Genomic DNA, 17,186 nt, shown 5'->3' on the forward strand with positions numbered 1-17,186 from the left:
ACTCGAGTTTTACAAACGTGAGAGACAGCTGAACACGGAGAGCTCGCTAGACGCATTGAAACTTTGTCTACTTTATTATATATGTGTTGTGTGAAAGGATGCTTGGGGGAAATTTAAAATATTAGAATGAATTAAAGAAGTTAATTGACATAAAATTAATTGGTTTAAATTTTTAATGAGGTAAGAACTATACTCATTTACGACGGATTTTTTTTTATTTTAACTTCCCAGTTATAATAAGAGCTACACATAATAGTATTAATTTAATAAAAACACAAGGCAAAGGCTTAAGAAGTATCTAGAGGCAGAAAGTCTGATGATATACTAAATGAGTCTAACCATGAACAAAAACCCATGTTTACATCTGTTCAGCAGCCATGAACAGTTCTTATTATTTATCCAATAAAATACGATGTTTAAAAAAATTCATTCCCACATTTTACTGTCTAATACTACAATTATTTTTGTCGTATATGCTTAAAGGTTTGTAAACTTCTTTTGTTTCAGCATTTGTAAACAATTCTTGAATCTTAGTGAATATCTGAGGTAAACTGACCTCCCCTACTGAGGTAAAGACGGTATAGGACATCAATGTAGACAGTGTTCAAGGGAACCAACAAGTAGACAGGTTGTGTTCAGGTTAAAGAACATTAACGTTGTTCAGGTTACAACGGGGGTTATATTTGGTATAATTACAGTCGCAACTGACCCGTAAAGATCTCAAGAAGAGTTGCAATCAAATTGAACGGGATAAAAGAAGAGATTGAGAAGAACTAATCCATAAGCAGCTTTCAAGTTGTGTACCTCGAACCTCACCCCGCCACCCAACAGGTAGTAACTCCTCCTTCCATGCACCTCACTTGGTCACTCAGAATGTTCAGTAATATGCTTATTGTTCTTATACAATGTGTTCATATATATGAACACATTGTACTGAACGGGGTGAGAATAGCTTGAGCTACCCCATCCCTTTGTGGGTACTTATACCTCAATAAACTTATTAAATGCACCTCACTACCTCTCCTTCCATGCACCTCATGGAAGGAGAGGTAGCTTCTCTCTTTAGCATACACCTCTTCCCCAGTCTCCACCCACTCTAACCTTGCCCCCAGGTACACCACCCAGGAGGCCTGGTCGACGACCGGGCCGCGGGGACACTAAGCCCCGGAAGCACCTCAAGGTAACCTCAAGGTAAGGTAACCCACTCATCCATATAGGTGGTACCACCTCTCGTTGTTTGTAGGGACCCTCAAGCCTCAAAGATGATATGCAGCACCCGGGAGAGCCTTGTCGAGCTCTCACGTGTGTATATATATATATATATATATATATATATATATATATATATATATATATATATATATATATATATATATATATATATATATATATATATATATATATACATATATATATACATATATATATACATATATATATATATATATATATATATATATATATATATATATATATATATATATATATATATATATATATGTATATATATATCCTCACACATACAGACAAATCATTCTGTTAGATATTTTCAAGTTTAAAAAAAAAACTTATACAATACAAGCAAAATATTCACTCGATATTCACTAGATACTCGTGGTGTTTTCCGCGAGTAAAAGGCTGGAAGGGAATGGCTAAAACTCAATTTTGTGTACACGGAGACAACCTTCTCTCTGGGCTGAATATGCCCGCAGCGGAGATATGATTTGATTGATGAAAAAATTAAATTTGCTCTACCAACATCTCAGAGAAATTATTGTTGTTTTGCAGGAAAAGAAAATGAAGAAAATGTGCAGGCGATGAATCACAATAACGTGGCTGAAGTATGTTGACCAATCCACACACTAGAAAATGAAGGGACGACGACGTTTCGGTCCATCCTGGACCATTCTCAATTCGATTGTGAGATTTGTTATTCTCACAATCGACTTGAGAATGGTCCAGGACGGACCGAAACGTCGTCGTTCCTTCATTTTCTAGTGTGTGGATTGAAGAAAATGTTGCACATACATTCAAGAAAATATGGAGCACGAGGTTACCCCATAACCCAGAGTGTGATAATGACCAGAGCGTTACAGTGTAGGAGCTTGAATGGTCCCCAAACTATACTGGAGGGCCAAGTCCCAAGTTTGCACAGTAAAATAGCAAGATACTAGAGTGAACGATATGGCAGGAAATGCAGAATAGGGCATAGGAAGAGTAGCGGTGCCATAGGCACTCTCAGAGAACACTGAATGAACATCATAGGTCAACGGCTGTTTAATATCCTCTCAGGAAGTATAATAAATATTGCCGGAACAAGAGTAGACTTCTCCAAGAAAAAAATGATAGTTTTCTATGAGAAGTGACGGACCAACCGGGTTGTAGTGGATGCAAGGGCCTGCGGGCCACTCCAAGCAAGTCTGTTGGAACAAGCTTTACGTCAAACCTCAGCCCAGAGGGAGTAAAAAAAAAAAAAAAAAATTCCAGAACCTCTCTCGATCCAGGAATTGTTACAAATAAACATTAACAACCAGGACCCAATAGTCGTACCTCACCTCCAATAAGTACAATTAAGAGAACCCTGTTACTGCAGTTATCATAAATAACACCATTTATGTTCCCGCTAGTGTTAGACATTATAAATATTATTGCAACATTTTAATCCCCTCCCTCCAGCATGTGTTCTGTTGCTAAACCCAGCATCGGCATCGCCCAAGCCGAACCTATTTGCAAAGAGCAGGAGTGTGCAATTCGAAAGCAAGAGGTTTAACGCAAGAGCCAGCCAGCGCCCCGAGGGGATTTAGTGATGGGGCGTATGTATGCGTGCCCTGACTTGGCCTCCGACCCGACCCCTCGATTATTGCTACAAAACGAAAAGACTCTTTACGTGGGATTTTCTCTTTTCTCATCTGAATTCTTTTAAAATGAGAAAAGAAATAGAGACTGTCTCTGTCTCACAAAGAGACAGACATGCAGTTGTAGGAACAGACAGGTGAATGTATAGATTTATGGATAGATTGACGGATAGATGGATAGTGATGGACAGATGGATGGATAGATTGAAGGATAGATGGATAGGTAAATGAATGGATAGACGAATAGATAGATGGATAGATAAATATATAAGTGGAAAGAAAGATGAGTAGGCGGATGGGTATATATATATGGATAGATGGATAGAAATCTGAATGAATGGAAAGCTAGATGGATACTCAGATTAATGGATAGAAGGTCAGATGAATAAATAGATTGAAGTATAGATGGATAGATGACTGCACAGATGGCTGTATAGAAAGGTGCATGAATAGATGGATAGGTAGATGCATAGACGAATAGTTGGATGGACAGATGGATAGATTATTAGATAGATGGATTAGTGAAAAGACATATTATATATATATATATATATATATATATATATATATATATATATATATATATATATATATATATATGTCGTACCTAGTAGCCAGAACGCACTTCTCAGCCTACTATGCAAGGCCCGATTTGCCTAATAAGCCAAGTTTTCATGAATTAATTGTTTTTCGACTACCTAACCTACCTAACCTAACCTAACCTAACTTTTTCGGCTACCTAACCTAACCTAACCTATAAAGATAGGTTAGGTTAGGTTAGGTAGGGTTGGTTAGGTTCAGTCATATATCTACGTTAATTTTAACTCCAATAAAAAATAATTGACCTCATACATAATGAAATGGGTTGATTTATCATTTCATAAGAAAAAAATTAGAGAAAATATATTAATTCATGAAAACTTGGCTTATTAGGCAAATCGGGCCTTGAATAGTAGGCCAAAAAGTGAGTTCTGGCTACTAGGTACGACATATATATATATATATATATATATATATATATATATATATATATATGTCGTACCTAGTAGCCAGAACTCACTTCTCAGCCTACTATGCAAGGCCCGATTTGCCTAATAAGCCAAGTTTTCATGAATTAATGTTTTTTCGTCTACCTAACCTACCTAACCTAACCTAACCTAGCTTTTTTGGCTACCTAACCTAACCTTACCTATATATATAGGTTAGGTTAGGTTAGGTAGGGTTGGTTAGGTTCGGTCATATATCTACGTTAATTTTAACTCCAATAAAAAAAAATTGACCTCATACATAGTGAAAAGAGTAGCTTTATCATTTCATAAGAAAAAAATTATAGTAAATATATTAATTCAGAAAAACTTGGCTTATTAGGCAAATCGGGCCTTGAATAGTAGGCTGAGAAGTGAGTTCTGGCTACTAGGTACGACATATATATATATATATATATATATATATATATATATATATATATATATATATATATATATATATATATATATATATATATATATATATATATAGGTTGATGGATTGATAAATGAACAGATAGATGGATAGAAAGATGGATATATAAATGGAGGAATGGGTTGATAGATGAATGCATAAAAGGACAGATAGATAGATAGAGGGTAGACAGACAGGTAGACCAAGGCAACGCTGGGAGCACCATCTAGTATATATAAATGCACACACACAACTAAATAAATACATACAGGGTCTAATGAATACATACAACAGTGGCCTGATAGCTGAGTGGACAGCACTCTGGACTCGTAATCCTAGGGTGCGGGTTGTATCCCGGTGATGGCAGAAACAAAAGGGCCGAGTTTCCTTCACCCTGATGCTCCTGTTACCTAGCAGTAAATAGGTACCTGGGAGTTAAACAGATGCTACGGGCTGCTTCCTGGGGTGTGCGTGTGTGTGAAAAAATAAAATAAAAAATTAAGAACAAAAATTAGTTAGTGGTTAGTAACAGTTGATTGATTGACAGTTGAGAGGCGGGCCCAAAGAGCAGAGCTCAACCCCCGCAAGCACAACTATAGATGAATACATAAACACGGGGCCTCGCGGCTGAGTGGACAGCGCTCTGGGGTCGTAATCCTAAGGGCTCGGATTCGATCCTCAGCGGAGGCAGAAACAAATTGGCAGATTATATTTCACTCTGATGCCCCTGTTCACCTAGCAGTAAATATGTACCTGTGAATTAGGCAGCTGCTAGGGGCTGCTTGCTGTGGATGAGTGTGTACTCACCTATTAGTGGTGGTTGTTGTTGTAATCACCTAGTTGTGCTTGCGGGGGTTGAACTCTGGCTCTTTGGTCCCGCCTCTCAACCGTGTGTGTGTGCGTGTGTGTTATAGAGAAATATATGTAATAAACCTAAAAGACGACAAATAAATTGGTTAGAAAGGCAGGGATCCAAGAGCTAATAACTCAATTCTGCAGACACAATATAGTAAAAATACACTCTCACACACATGTATAAATTTATATCCAAGTGCTTTTAAACAGATTAACTCTCTGCTCTATTATTTGTAACCATTTGGTCTGACCGGAGACTCACAGTCGGTGCACTTAGGGAAGCAACGAAGACAATCATGCCCCAGGGAGGCTGGCCAGAGGGGCTCCTTACCTATATTATGAGAAAGAGAGAAAGAGAGAGAGAGTGAGAGAGAGAGAGAGAGAGAGAGAGAGAGAGAGAGAGAGAGAGAGAGAGAGAGAGAGAGAGAGAGAGAGAGAGAGAGAGAGAGAGAGAGAGGCATAGCTTCTACATTCATTTTTTTTAACGGGCCGAATAATCACCTGTTGTTTTGACAAAATGTGTGTGTGTGTGTGTGTGTGTGTGTGTGTGTGTGTGTGTGTGTGTGTGTGTGTGTGTGTGTGTGTGTGTGTGTGTGTGTGTGCGTGAGGGATGCTGACGCGACGCCCGTCACTTAAAGCTGCCAGCTACAGGCAAGGAGCAATACGCAGTTCAGAACTGCCCGTGTTTTACGCCCTATATTGAAAGCTGCTTATGTAAGGCCACGTGTGTGGTGCTGCAGGCGTAGAGCCAGGTGTATGGTGGTGCTGCAGGCGTAGGGCCAGGTGTATGGTGGTGCTGCAGGCGTAGGGCCAGGTGTATGGTGGTGCTGCAGGCGTAGGGCCAGGTATGTGGTGCTGCAGGCGTAGGGCCAGGTGTGTGGTGCTGCAGGCGTAGAGCCAGGTGTATGGTGGTGCTGCAGGCGTAGGGCCAGGTGTGTGGTGCAGCAGGCGTAGGGCCAGGTGTATGGTGGTGCTGCAGGCGTAGGGCCAGGTGTGTGGTGCTGCAGGCGTAGGGCCAGGTGTATGGTGGTGCTGCAGGCGTAGGGCCAGGTGTGTGATGCTGCAGGCGTAGGGCCAGGTGTGTGGTGCTGCTCGAGTAAGGTCAGGTGTGTGGTGCTGCACGAGTAAGGCCAGGTGTGTGTTGCTCCAGGCGTAGAGCCAGGTGTGTGATGCTGCAGGCGTAGGGTCATGTGTGTGGCGCTGCACGAGAAAGACCTGGTCCAGGATTCATTAAGCATTTACGTAACCACTTACGAAACTTATCAATCATTCACCAATCAGTGCAGCTTTGTTTACATTTATTAAAAAGCTTTCGTGTTTCGAAACCTCACAATCAAAGGTAAATTATTATTATAAACAACCTCGTAGAGATTCGGAGCTCATAAATTGTTCAATAATCCAGGTATATGGAAGCCCCTTGTAACACCAGATGTGTAGGGCTCCCGCCGTGTAACAACAGGTGTATATAACGTCAAACAATAGACGCTGAGGGGTCCGAACGCCATGTGTTTGGCATTATTCATGAAGCAGCAGGTGTATGAATCAACCAGTGGTATAGTCCCACTTGCCACCTCTGACTACAGAGGTGTATATTTGATTGTTTAACACAAGTACAGGTATTCTGAGGACACCCCTTCCACGGGCATAGGACGCCTCTAGGCTCGCTAGTAACCATGTACCGGTCCCCCAGGGTCCCTGGAGAATATGTTGGTGTATATAGGTACCTTGAGACCCCCGGGAGCCCCTCGAGGGTATGCTATTGTATACAGCAGGTACCTGAGTCCTCCAGAGGTCCCGGGCGGGTATGCTGGTGTATACCGGAAATATATTAATTACATAGAAAAAATGAAAAAGAAATGTCAAATAAGATGCTGAGTTAGTCCTTAGTATTATGACTTTCTTTCGAAGACAGGCTAGGAGAATTTATCATACATTCTCTAGAGAGGTGTAGGACAAGGAGGGATATGATCAACGCTTACATATGTGCGTAAGGCGATATAAGCACTACGGGCTCACCATAGTCCGTGCTACTTGGAACGTTTTGTTCCAGTTAGCAAATCTACAACAACAACAGCGATATAAACAGTGACATGAATTTATGAGCTAAGATCAGAACTTTTAAAACTGGCCAAAAAGTTATAGATATAAGTTAAGAAAGGATATAACACACGTTTGATATACACATATATTGGTTAGGCAATAGTGTTGTAGACGAACCATATATATTACCAGCTAACAACATCGAGGTTAAAACATTTTAAGTTTTTATAATGCGATGAATACAAGAGTTAACATAATGTTCCTTACTTCTTATATTATTGTGCCCAGCTGAGTATGGATCTTAGGTTTCATACTTGAGCGGTGACAAGACGAAGCTCTACTACTAATCTTCTTCATTAAGCTGTGCATACAATCAGAGATATTAGTCGATTAACGATAAAATTTCTTCCTGTCATTGTCAGAGGCATATGCTAAATGCCATGAAAAGATAATGTGTTCTTTTTGATAATGCAACAGTTCCCGCGCATCACAGAACAACAAAAGCATACTTTTGTAATCAATTCGGATCATAGTTTGCTTATTTTTTATTAGTATTTTAGAAACAAAAATGTTGCCCAGTGTTGCCAACAGCAACATTCACTTCAGTGTTACCCAGTTAATGAAAAGAAAACTTAATACATTCAAACATACTTTATTTTGTAAATAACATAACATAATTTGTAATAAATATTGCGTACGGGATTTCAAGTCTATACACATCAGAGTATAACTGATTTATTTTAGAGCAATATTTCTATATGAACGTCAAGGTGGACAGACTGTGTTGATGATGATCTTGGTGAGGCTGTGAGTGCTGGTCACCTCACGCACCTCCACATGGGTGACGGTGGTGGCGACGGTGGTTACAGGGACGGTCTTAACTACCACCTTCGTCTGCAGCCGAGCCTTGGTCACCGTCACGGTGGAGAACACTGTCAACGGCACGGTCTTCGTCAGCTGCACGAAGCGGGTCTCCACGTCAACAACTGTCTGGTGCAAGGTCTCGATCACCGCCAGAGACTCGATGTCGGTCTTGTAGTTAATGGCGGTGCTGGTGGCGATGTCCAGCTGCGTCTCCACCAGTATGCTGGTGACAGTGTCGACCTTGACCACCGTCAGCGGCTCAGTCACCTCCACCAGCTGCACGTCGGTCATTTCCACTTGTAGAACTGGAGCTGTTGCCGTCTCGAAGACGACGCTGGTGACGGGAACAACTCTGGTCTGGAAAATAGTGTTGAGGTTGATCTGGTTGATGGGGAACGGCACATGCAACACGTCGACCTCTGTGTTGTTGAGCACTTTTTCTTGGTACTTTACTGTCTGTGAGACGGAGCAGAGAAGCGGCCGAGGCTTGTAGTAGAGGGCAGCGGCCAGCTGCACAAGCACTGCCAGAAAGACCACAAGCTTGATCATGATGGACTGCAGTTGACAACTCGGAATCTGAGAATAAAGTGAGGGTCGGCCAGCGGTGAGTGAGCTTTTATGGAGGTCATCAGCGGCCGGATGAGTGACCAGGTTCCCAATTTCTCTGAGAATATTTGCCGAGGTCATTGTCGCGGAGTTGACCCTTATCCTTATAATCCTAATGCTATTTGTTGTGTCTCTGTACTTACTTATATCACCCATGTAAAATGTAATAGCGATTAAAGTACATGAACGTAAGAAACACATAAAATTTGCGGAAAAATCTCATATTCAATAACTAAATTTGTAAAGTAAAGCCCCCATATACAACAAGAGACATGCTCGCTTCTCAGTGAATATACACTAAGGAACTTAAAATATATTTATACATTTTATGCATTTAAATAAAAAATATCGTAATTAGACGTGAAAATATCTCATAATTTTTTACATTTTTGACACGAAATTATAATATTTCTTTAGAATATCATAAATCATTTCAGTGTGATTCATCAGTGAACGTATTGGGTCTATAGCAAATAATCAATAGACACTCAAGTAAATGATGAGTTAGAGTTCTAGTGGGATTATCGCGAAGTTAAAGTACAGTGCCATTTTTTTAGCCTCATAGGAATTGTTTCTATTATACTTTTTCAACCATTCATATAATTTGATATTGCACATTGCAAGTTTTCTTATTTATATATATTTATCTATTAATTTACGTTTCAGAACATATTAATCTAATATGTGAGCACTAAACATCGTATAGAACATTATGTTCTAGTGTGTGTGAGCATGAAGTACACACTACACACTATGGAACATGGTGTTCTATTGTAAGAACACGTGGCATTCAACACATTCTAGAAAATGTTCCATTGTGTGAGCCCGTGCCAGATTACGCATTTCAGAACACAGTGTTCTAGTGTGTGAGTGCACAGTTTTCTCCAGATTTTGCATTCTTGATCTCTTTCACAGACATCAGCTCTGTTGTTTCAGCAATATGTATATCCTAACTCTACTCTCTCTTGTGCACCGAGTCCTTCCATAGAGACTTTTCCTTGCCATATGTGAAGGGATATTCGTGTCGATCTGTAAATAATATTTTAATGTATTAAGGATGTCTTATATATTCATTGATCTTATTTGAATATCACCCCGAATTAATTAATTTTTTGTCTTAATTTCTTATTGGATAAGTCATTTAAACTTCCGTTTTTTCTATCGCCCTCTTTGCTATTACATTACATGTGAGGGAATCCACAAAATTCTTACTATATATCCATTTTCATTTGCTTTCCTAATGATCTCTTTACACTCGTCCACAAAATGCTGACATATTAGTCTTCTATGGTTTAACGAATCCAAAATAGTTCACCCTGTGTTCAAGAGACGTTGACAGTTAAACGGTACTCAGTAGCAGCTTCAACACTAGTAATATCAGTGTACTTCCGATTCACGACTACATATCCTGCCTTTCCGTTCTAAACAATTCAACAGCATTTACGGTAAAAATGAGGACCTTAAACATAATACAGAGTACAAAACACAATCAAGTCTGTCCCTAGTTGGAAAGCAGTATGTAAAGATTTGGGAATAATGATGTCTTACGACATAACGTATAGGGAGCATAACCAAGCAAATATTGCGTCAGCCAGAAAAATGGATGGATTACAAGAACTTTCAAATCCAGGGATTCCATCACAATGATTGTACTATACAAATCACTTGTGCTGTCCCGTCTTGAGTACTATTCAGTACTTACTTTCCCCTTCAAGCAGTAGAGATTGCTGAAATACAGGGAGTACAGAGAACATATACGGGGTACGTAGACGCTATAAAGTACCTAAATTATAGGGATCGTCTCAAAGCTCTCCAAATGTACTCGCTAGAAAGGAGACGAGAGAGATTTCAAATAATATACGTGAAAAATACTGGACGGCCAGGTCCCAAATCTACTCAGTAAAAATAACAACATACTGGAGTGAACGATATGGAAGAAAATGCAAAATAGAACCAGTGAAGAGCAGAGGTGTCATAGGCACAATCAGAGAACACTGTATAAACATCAGAGGTCCTCGGTTGGTCAACATACTCCCAGCGAGTATACGAAATATTGCCGGAACAACCGTAGACATCTTCAAGAGGAAACTAGATTGTTTTCTTTAAGAAGTGCCGGACCAACCGGGCTGAGGTGGATATGTGGGCGTGCGGGCCGCTCCAAGCAACAGCCTGGTGGACCAAGCTCTCACAAGTCAAGCCTGGCCTCGGGCCGGGCTTGGGGAGTAGAAGAACTCCCAGAACCCCATCAAGCAGGTAGTATTTATGTATAATAAGCGTGGCTGAGGTACCACCACCATCCGTCCATAACATACAAAGGGATTCATACAATAATTTCTTCCGCCGGCTTTAACCCATCAGATAATTAAACTCGGCAGCCAAACTGTCATGGGTAAACAAAAAAAAAATTATATATATATATATATATATATATATATATATATATATATATATATATATATATATATATATATATATATATATATGTGTGTGTGTGTGTGTGTGTGTGAGCCGAAATATTAATATACATTTACTCCTATAGTTTTCTAGTTTGATCCTTCCGGAGTAAGTTCCCTTTTCAACAATGAAACTTAGTTGTGCCTTCATTAACTATACATTAGTTTCATAAAAATATCTAAAACATGTTTACAGTGAAGCGAAATATCACAAACTTATCTGATTCGTGTTACCCTTCAAGAATATCTGGGACTCGAGACTTGCCTTGGGGTAGACGCCTGGTCCCTGGAGGGAGACGCAGGTGTCAGGTGGACGCATTTTTCAACGAGGTGGGGCACGTCAGTTCCTACAAGAACCCCACACTATTTTTGCTTATTTTCGCAGAATTGTTTTATGCGCAAGATCTTCGACTCTGATTGACCGATGATAGCTCTTCGCTTGGTTAGTTTCATTACTTAAGTGCAAACTTCAGACGCATTTTGTCCCTTAGAACTTAGAGGGGGTTTATTTAGTTCTAATTGGTTTAGTGTTATCTGATATTGTTAATTATATACAGCGACACATTAAGTCGTCCCTGCTGCATTTTTTTCAATTATATAGACCACGGTGCCTATAAAGCCGTCTAATACCTCATATTGTTAAACTAATTGTTTAATTCTCATCTCTCATAACAAGGCTGGTCACGTATTAGCAGAGATGATACGTTGAGTTAAAGTAAAAAGCTTCCATCGCCAGTTTAGGCTCACGGGAAATTTTGTCACATTAAAAATAACACCCCCTGTTACATTGTTTTAATGTTAACCACACTATGTTATTAATGTTAACCATTGGTGTGTGGGGAGAGAGAGAGAGAGAGCGAATTTAGGAGGGAGAGAGGGAGTGAATTGGGAGGGAATAAATTGGGAGGGAGAGAGGGAATAAATTGGGAGGGAGAGAGGGAGAGACTTAAGGGAAATTGAGTTATGGAGACAGGGAGGGAGAGAGAAATTGAGTTGAGGAGGGTGGCTACACTATGAGGGATGGGGGAGGGGGATGGATGTTGTGAGTAAGAGTCTTGAGTTGGAGGGAGAGAGGGAGAGAGGAGAGAGGAGAGAGGGAGAGACGTTGAAAGGAACGGTGAGATTGAGGTGGAAGTATTATCCCCAGGGATTCCACCCCTGACAGGTTGAGGTCACAGGAATCCGCGAACCGAAGGGTCATTTTCTTCAGAAGCGACGGGAACACCTGTGGGAGACCGGAGGGGCGCAGGTCACTGAGGCAGAATGTGCGTGGTGCATCGAACGTTTGTAAATAAAATTCAAATAAGTTTAATGAGGTATATACACGAAGGTATGAGGCAGCTCAAGTTATTCTCACCTCGTTTTGTAATTCAAGTTCAAGGAAGTTTATGGAGACTCAATACACCTACAACACCCACCAGCAAACCCATAATTTGTCTGCATATAACACTTGAATGTGCAGTTAACGTCATTAATTGTTTATGTACACTTATCCACATAGGCATCAAATGCTGTGACATTGTAGACAAACCAGCCGGATATAACTCATATCCAAAACAACTTAAGGAAATAATGATCTCGTTACATAGATACGTGGATATAAATAGGAATATAAATAGGAGCTGCCACATATAGGCCAATAGGTTTTCTGAAGTTTCCTAAATTTTTGTTTTGAACTTACAAAATATGAGTGTCCAGGGATACAGTAAATGTAAAACTTGTTTTGCTTATTGACCTTTTAATCATAATCCCTTTAAATCTTGTCATACTGTTAGAACTTGGCCTAGATATCTATCAACTGATACAACACAAGATTCGGGGCTTAGCGGCTAGGGTCTTCATGTACTAAGTCAGGGATGTAGTGATGTAAAGAGTGGACAACGGTTGAGCATTATTGGTAAATGCTGCTTATAATGCTGTGTTTTTCTTGAAGACTTTTAATGTTTAGCAAACATTCATTACTTGTATATTGGTCACTGATCAGTCCGGGTCAGCACCAAGAGTGTTGTCAGCCTTCCTCTACAGCCTCTTATGTATACCCATCACAGGAATATCTTATGTTGCAATTTATACCTAATTTGACAGATAATGTTGAATCCTATTCAACTTCAAGTACGTTCATTGAGACAATTAAATACATCTCAAAGGGAGAGAGTAGCTTACGCTATTTCTACCCTCCTCTACTTCAAGTCCCTCAAGGGTCGAACAAATTCAGTGAGTACAGATCCACAAATTACAGTACAAGAATCTTGAATCCAATTTTCAAATTCCTATCCCAAGCCATTTTATCAAAGTCGCTCTAGAAATGACAAGATTTTATTCAACTTCAAGTTACTGGCAATATATCTTTAATTTGTTTACGCAAATATTTTCTTTAAAAAATGGTCACTATTATACTTTTAAAACAACTTACACACAGTACTAATGTGACCTGACCCAGAGGTCGCCGGAGAGGGGGGTGGAGCCAGTGACCTGAAGGGCTTTATATAGCCCACTCGGGGCGGGTGAGCACCAGTTCATCAGTCTCCACCATGCTACACACTGTGGTCCTGTCCTGCCTGCTGGCGCTCTCTCTGGCCAGCGACCACGGCGGCCACGGCGCCCCACAGCCCGCCTGCCAACCCCAGCAAGAGACCATCCTCGTCACCAGGACAGAAGTGAACACCCTTCACCAGCAGGTGACGCAGTATGACCTCCAGTATGGTCATTACGCCCACAACGTCACCAGCGTCATCTTGGTGCCGTCAACAGTCATCCAGACGCAGACGTTCACGACGTACCCAGCGCCAGATATCATCACTCAAACCGACTACGTCACCGGCACGGTTTACCTGACGAAGTACAGTACGGCCCAGGCCACGGTCGTGGCCACTCAGACCACCCAGCTCTTAGCCACGGACATAAAGATCAACGAATCGACCATCACCCAAACAGCTATTGTGCCCCAAACAATCACCGAGACACAAACCATCATCAACCGCGAAACTGCCTTCGGTACAATCACCGACACCCACACCATCAGCGCCTTCGTCACCAAGACGAAGATTCAGCCCTTCTTCATCAGCGAGACGAGCTACGTGACCTACGCAGAGTCTGTCATTGCCACGGTCACCAGCTTCAGTGACCGGACGGTGGAGGCGACCACCACCTTCACCCAGCACCAGGTCGTCACCAAGTGTGAAGAGCCCAAGATTACTTATGATCACTGAACAACAGCTTTATATAATACTGTTTTATGTAATATATTTTAAAAATAACATTTAAAAACCGTATACATGAATTTTATATTTTAGCAATTTTGATGTGAACGTATTTAATAAAAGTAATGTTTGTTAATTGTGTTTTCTCGTCCTGAACATTTATCCTCTTTACAAACCTGTCGAAATGTAATTACAAAAGTGAAGTATTAGTCCCAATTTTTATATATTTTTTCTTTTGAATTTGCTTTGCTCCATAAACAAATTTAGATAAATAATATGAAAACAAATTTTATTTGTGACATTATATACGAGAATCGGTCAAATGTACATTAATCACAAACAACTAAGTTCCATCAGAACAAAAACAATATGTGATTAACAATATATATGCAAAGCTGATATGTAAGCCACTTGGAATAGTAATGAGTTTACATGAACATTGACAAAGACAAATGAGAGGGGGAATAGCTGTAGATGTCTCTTTTACACGAGCCTGAACAGATTCATAAGGATGAATATCCGCTCATGAACAAGACTTAGGGAGCATAACAACAAGCTTGTTGGCCCTAGGCGTGTCCCGTTTAAATTCACCCCCCCCTCTCTTACCCATATACTCATCTAATCTATTCTTTTAACTTATTTAACTTTGTTTCAGTAAAGCCAGCTGGTAGCCTATTCCACTCATCCACAACCCTATTTCTAACACACAACTTCCCTATTTCTCTCCTAAGACTAAATTTCTCCATCACTCTCACGTTGAGACAAAACGCCATATTGGTCGTCAAGTGAAGACTACACTGAAGCCACAAGCTGTAAACTTGATGAGTGACTTCAACGACGACCTCATATAGTGATCCACGCCACGCGTCCACACTTGTTTTTTTTCCTCGTTTGTAATTTTGAGATTAGTGTTTGTTTGTCTCGTTACTGTGACTGTTACTGGACAGTTCCAGCCTGGTTACTGTGAAAACTCCAGCTTCGTTAATGTGACTGCTTGAGCCTCGTTACCGTGACTGCTCTAGCCTCGTTACTGTGACTGCTCTAGCCTCGTTACTGTGACTGCTCTAGCCTCGTTACTGTGACTGCTCTAGCCTCGTTACTGTGACAACTCCAGTTTTTTTAACGTTGACACTTTCAACTGCGTTATTGTAACTGTTCTAATTTCGTTACTGTGTCAGTTTCAACTTCGTTACTGTGATTAATCCAAATTCGTTACTGTGACAGTTCCTGCCATATTCAGGTGAAAGTTACACACTCCCTACTGTGGCATACTATACACCGATGGGTTAACTGCTGACAAAAATTACGATTAGTTTAGGAAGAGCTAAGAGAGACTTCAAGGAACAAATATCAGTAAACCACCAATCCAAGACCTCAGTTTAGTTTAATTAGTTTATTATAAACGCATACCCATAATATGGATGATAGCCCAAAAAATTATTCCCTAATTAGGTTAAAAAACTGTTCTTTTAGCTAAACAATTTATATATTGAGCTAATTTTATGTACTTTTATAAGTCAATATGCACCCACTGACACAAGGCTGCCTTTAAACAGTACAATATCTCCAGAGCTATTAACACCGATCGTCTCCTGCATTGCCACACTGCAATGCAGGAGACGGCTGATTGGTTTGATTCCGGCTGCTGCCGGAATCAAACCAATGTCAGACAACGTCCAGCCAACACACACACACAATACGGCTCTAATTATGTACTCAACAGACACAAGTTGGATGACTGGGCAGGCGAGATGGATCGCAATTACTCTGAAGCACATCCTGCACTACCTGAGGGAAGGGAACTATGAGGAGAAAGCACCTGATTGATTGATGAAGATTAAGCCACCGAAAAGGTGGCACGGGCATGAATAGCCCGTAAGTGGTGGCCCTTTTGAGCCATTGCCAGTATCAAGAGCCGATACTAGAGATCTGTGGAGGTGCGACTGCACCCTGCGTGACGGGAGATGTCTCCCCCGTGAGAAAGCACCAAAGCCATTACGACTAAATAGCACTTGGAAGGGGTCAGGATAAAGATTCGAGATGGGTCGGGGGAAAGGAATGGTGCCCAACCACTTGGACGGTCGTGGATTGAACGCCGACTTGCACGAAGCAAGACCGTCCCTCTACCGTCCAGTCCAAGTGGTTGTTACTACCTGAGGGGTGTAACACGTTGGTTATACCAGCTACAACTTCCTACTACCTTTCACACCATAGGACTGGTAATTAGAGAATATATCAAGCAGCTAGAGAGTGGAACCGGCAGTAAGAGAATGGGACTGGAAATAAGAGAACAGGCCTATTAGTAATATAATGGGACTTAAAGTAAGATAACAGAATTAGTAAAATGACAGTGGGTCTGTAAGATAGAAAATGGGTTTAGTAATAAGAGAATGGGGGTTGTAATTAGAGAGCGGGACTGGAAAGAAGAGAATAGGGCCTGTAATAAGAGAATGAGACTAGCAGAAATAAAATGGGACTAGTCGTAGGAGTTAATATGAAAATGGTACTAGTCTGGAGAGCCCGCTCCACACCGACAATCAGAGCGCAACTCCATAGTCTCCCGAGACCGATGGACGCCTACAACTACTAGTAATAACAGAGTAGTCTAGTAATAAGAGAATGGGACAAGTAGTGATATATTGGGACTGAAAATTATACCTTTCAATAATTTGTACAACTGTATACTGCATAGGTGTAAACAAAACTAGATTATCAGAATACGAAAAAATAAACCTGCTTATGATTAGACCATTTTAAATATATATTTTTTATATAAAGTTATTGTACATATGTCGAATCGTATATTCTTTTAAAATATTAAGCCTCATTATTCTTTCATAATTATAAACTATAGGTGAACATTTAAAGTGTGT

General features: G+C 40.5%; 2 protein-coding genes across 2 annotated transcripts; one reads left to right on the forward strand and one right to left on the reverse strand.

Annotated features, from left to right (window-relative positions):
- Positions 1 to 7,955: 7,955 nt before the first annotated feature.
- Positions 7,956 to 8,741, reverse strand: LOC138358361 (uncharacterized). The gene has a single exon (XM_069316199.1). The coding sequence runs from the start codon at positions 8,739 to 8,741 to the stop codon at positions 7,956 to 7,958; it is 786 nt and encodes a 261-aa protein (XP_069172300.1).
- Positions 8,742 to 13,644: 4,903 nt separating this feature from the next.
- Positions 13,645 to 14,322, forward strand: LOC138358362 (uncharacterized). Its single transcript, XM_069316200.1, has one exon. It carries the CDS (start codon positions 13,645 to 13,647, stop codon positions 14,320 to 14,322), a length of 678 nt encoding a protein of 225 aa, XP_069172301.1.
- The last annotated feature ends 2,864 nt before the right edge of the window (positions 14,323 to 17,186 follow it).

This window comes from Procambarus clarkii, chromosome 83 (genome assembly GCF_040958095.1).
Source record: "Procambarus clarkii isolate CNS0578487 chromosome 83, FALCON_Pclarkii_2.0, whole genome shotgun sequence".
In the NCBI taxonomy this organism is placed as follows: Eukaryota; Metazoa; Arthropoda; class Malacostraca; order Decapoda; family Cambaridae; genus Procambarus; species Procambarus clarkii.